Consider the following 3,952-nt stretch of genomic DNA (forward strand, 5'->3'; position numbering starts at 1 on the left):
TTAGTCATCTGCAGAGGTAGAATGGAAATTCATTGCTTCCGAAACACATCTAGTCATCAATTTCCACAACGCATGCTTGAGCTCCCGGTTCCTCATGCTGTAGATGAGGGGGTTCAAGGCTGGAGGCACCACTGAGTACAGAACTGCCACCACCAGGTCCAGGGACGGAGAGGAGATGGAGGGGGGCTTCAGGTAGGCAAACATGGCAGTGCTGAGAAAGAGGGAGACCACAGCCAGGTGAGGGAGGCACATGGAAAAGGCTTTGTGCTGGCCCTGCTCAGAGGGCATCCTCAGCACAGCCATGAAGATCTGAATATAGGAGAAAACAATGAAAACAAAACAGCCAAAAGCTAAAGAAACACTACACACAAGTGCCCCATGTTCCCTGAGGTAGGCATCTGAGCAGGAGAGCTTGAGGATCTGGGGGATTTCACAGAAGAACTGGTCCACAACATTGCCTTGGCAGAGGGGCAGGGAAAAGGTAGTGGCCGTGTGCAGGACAGCATTGAGAAAGCCACTGCCCCAGGCAGCTGCTGCCATCTGGGCACAAGCTCTGCTGCCCACGAGGCTCCTGTAGTGCAGGGGCTTGCAGATGGCAACGTAGCGGTCGTAGGACATGACAGTGAGAAGGGAATACTCTGCTCCAAGCAAGAAAGCAATGAAAAAGATTTGGGCAGCACATCCTTCATAGGAGATGACCCTGGTGTCCCAGAGGGCATTGGCCATGGCTTTGGGGAGAGTGGTGGAGATGCAGCCCAGGTCGAGGAGGGCGAGGTTGAGGAGGAAGAAGTCCATGGGGGTGTGGAGGCGGTGGTCGCAGGCTACGGCGGTGAGGATGAGGCCGTTGCCCAGGAGGGCAGCCAGGTAGATGCCCAGGAAGAGCCCGAAGTGCAGGAGCTGCAGCTCGCGCGTGTCTGTGAATGCCAGCAGGAGGAACTCGCTCACAGAGCTGCTGTTGGCCATTTGCTGTCTTTTGAGACAGTTCTCTGTTGAAGAAAGAAGGCAGAACAATGTTAGAAGAGGCTTCTCTGAAGAAAAACTATTGCAAGCCTTAGAGCACCTCCAGCCCAATCCTGTCTCTTTGCAGGAGAACCTTTCTGCAGCTCTCCTGTTTGAGCTGCGGCTGGTGCTCTCTGAGAGTGGCACTGGGAGCAGGGGCTGCTGTGGGCTCCAGAGGAGTCCTTCCTGCAGTGCAGCAGGAGGGAAGCAGGAACATGGGGGAAACTCAAGTTCAGTCCACTGGTCAGACCACGAGCTTTGCAGTGTTGCTTCAAAGAATGTATCCAACCACAGTGTAGAACAAGGGGCATTTATTTGCTTTATTTTCTGGTAGCTACGCCTGTAATGTTTAGGAGGAACAATCTACTCGGTGTTTCCCTTAGAAGAAACTACAGACAGCTGAGAACAGAGCCTCAGACCAAGTGCATCTGGACAGAATCCTCACCTTGTCTCTTGGTGCCTGAGCAGGATCTCAGCTTTTCCCTCCTAGACAGGGCTGCAGAGGCCTCACTCCAGCTGCCCACAGGCAGCCATCCAGCAGCACGGACATGGCCTTAGCACAGAGGTGCCTCCTCCTTGGGGCACCTGGATAACAGAAGGATGCCACGAGAGAGCTGCATCCTGCTGGAGAGAAGCCTGAAGACCAGGAAGATGCCCCACAGACAGAGATAGATATTTGCAAGCTGGGGTGTACCAATATCCAGTTTCCATCCCCTGCAATTTCTGGAGGAGGCTTGGCCATCCCACTCTTGGTTCACCAGGAGCAGCTGGGTTATGACATTCCAAGGGGCTTCTGCCAGACTTCCTCACCTCGCCGTGCAACACAGCAGGACTCCCAAAGCCTACTGCACTGCCCACTGCCCTCCCACAAACAAGACCCAGCAGGAGACCCTTCCAGGACGTGCAGCTGCATGGCCCTGCAGCCAGAGACGTACCTTGTCAAGGGCTGTGCAGATTTCTCCTGCAGGCAGCTCTCAGCATCCTCCCACTGCCAACTGCCTCCAAGCCCTCTCTCCTTCTCTCCTCTCCCCATGCCACCTGCGGTCAGAGCCCCCAGCCCTGCTGTGCTGTGCACAGGAGCTGCTCCTGGGCAGAGCTATCTCTCTGCACCACGGCCCTCTTGCCACGAGCTCTCTCTGTCCCACGAGCCCGGCCCAGCTCAGCACCAGACGCCCAGCCCAAGGCATTGGAATCCCCCCTCGGGGGGCTTTGGGGAGGAGCCCACGAACCTCAGGCACTGAGAGACAATTGAAGACATCTCTCAACAAGTCCAAGTCAGAGGCAAGTTTCCTGCAGTGTCCCCCTGAGGGCCAGCCCTGACACAGCCTCCCTTGGAGCTCGTTAGAACAGAGCATTGGAGGCAGTGAGGACAACTACAGAAAGACAATGTGAAGGTGACGCTGATGTCACTTTTCCAAACTGGATGTGTTTCACCAAGCAGAAGGGCCAGGCCTTGACCCCCCGTCCCTGGAAAGGGAGATCCTTTCCCTTCACCTTGCTCAGGGCTCTTCGTGGGGCAGGAGGAGATGGGGATGTGCATGGCCAAGTGCAGGAGAATTGTACAAGCACTGCCTGGTTCATGGGTGGGGGCGAGGAGGCAATGAGGCCCTGGTGCTTTACCGATAAGCTGTCTCCTCGTAGGCCTCAGTGGCAGAGACAACAGCCAGAGCCATGGACACAAAGCCCTGGGTCCTGTTGGGACTTGCAGCCTTGGTAGAGGACTTGATCCTCTCCACAGCAGACTGTCCTAAGGACTCCCACACCTGTACCTCTTTTCCTGCTGGTTGTAGACCCTTGTCCGTGTGGTATCTCACCGGATCTGAGCTGAGTCTGATAACTCAGATTGTCTTGGTGGCCATGCTCCTTGTATGGCAGCTCTGTAGGAAGCTGGCCTGGTTCCTGGTGAGCAGGCACCACTGCTCATATGGCATCCCCCATGGTGTCCAGGCCCTCCTCCTCCTGGGCCAGCACTGACATAGCCTTTGTTGGAGCTCGTTAGAGCAGAACACTGGAGGCAGTGAGGACAAGGAGACAAAGGAAATGTGAGTGTGACAGTTATGTGTAGGAAAACCGGATGTGTTTCACCAAGCAGAAGGGCCCAGATAAGGAAAACCAGGTAAGTGGCAGTGGTGACAGCACCCGAGAAGCGCAGCAGTGATGGAACCAGAGCTGGCCTCAGCATACAACAATGCAACACCACACACCACCTCTGTTGCTGTGAAGGACTGTGATGACAGATGGAGCCCAAATTCATGGACTGACTGAACTCAACAGACATTTTAGAGGGATGGCTTTTCCACTATTTGAGCAGAGCCATCAGTGAGCAGGATATTGTCCTTCTCATCTTCTGGGAGTTTATCAGAGAGGCCTCTTCAACATTAGTCACCTCCTCCTCTGGCGACATTTCCAAGTCCCTGTCCTCTGGACAGTCCGTGATCACTTCCAAGACTCCAAGACTGGGGTTTCCTGTCGGAGCCTGCTGTGTAATCAGTGCAACCCGCTCACTCTGTGGAGCATAAGGTGCATGATGTGTAGAAGGGACCCTCCCTTGGAACTTCCAACCCAGTGCCAGCCGTCAAAAGGGTGCCAAGAGGAACTGTGGTGCCTAGAGGAGCTGTGCTTCAGTATGAACCAATTCCATAGCAGCCCCAACCCCTTCATATGCTGCCAACATCACTTTTCAGGCAAAGTATAGTGGGCCTTGCATCCTCACTATCCCTGACTCCACAACCCTAGGGGTCAACCTCGCATCTCCCCTGGTACTTTCTGCCAGAGGCTCCAGGCAGGGCGATTCTCCTGAGGTGCCGTGTAGAGCACAAGTTTTACATCCTGTCCTGCTCCGACTGGCCCCAGAGCTACGGCAGGAACTATCTTCCATTGAATTTGTTCAAAGGATTGTCATTGTTCTGGGCCTGTAGTGGGTTTACGTGGCAAGGTTTTGGTAGCGGGGGAG

At 54.8% G+C, this 3,952-nt stretch overlaps 1 protein-coding gene across 1 annotated transcript; it reads right to left on the reverse strand.

The window, feature by feature from the left end:
- On the reverse strand, nt 1-963 carry LOC136787614 (olfactory receptor 14C36-like). The gene has a single exon (XM_066984927.1). The coding sequence runs from the start codon at nt 961-963 to the stop codon at nt 1-3; it is 963 nt and encodes a 320-aa protein (XP_066841028.1).
- Nucleotides 964-3,952: the final 2,989 nt, after the last annotated feature.

Source organism: Anser cygnoides, chromosome 30 (assembly GCF_040182565.1).
Source record: "Anser cygnoides isolate HZ-2024a breed goose chromosome 30, Taihu_goose_T2T_genome, whole genome shotgun sequence".
NCBI classification, from domain to species: domain Eukaryota; kingdom Metazoa; phylum Chordata; class Aves; order Anseriformes; family Anatidae; genus Anser; species Anser cygnoides.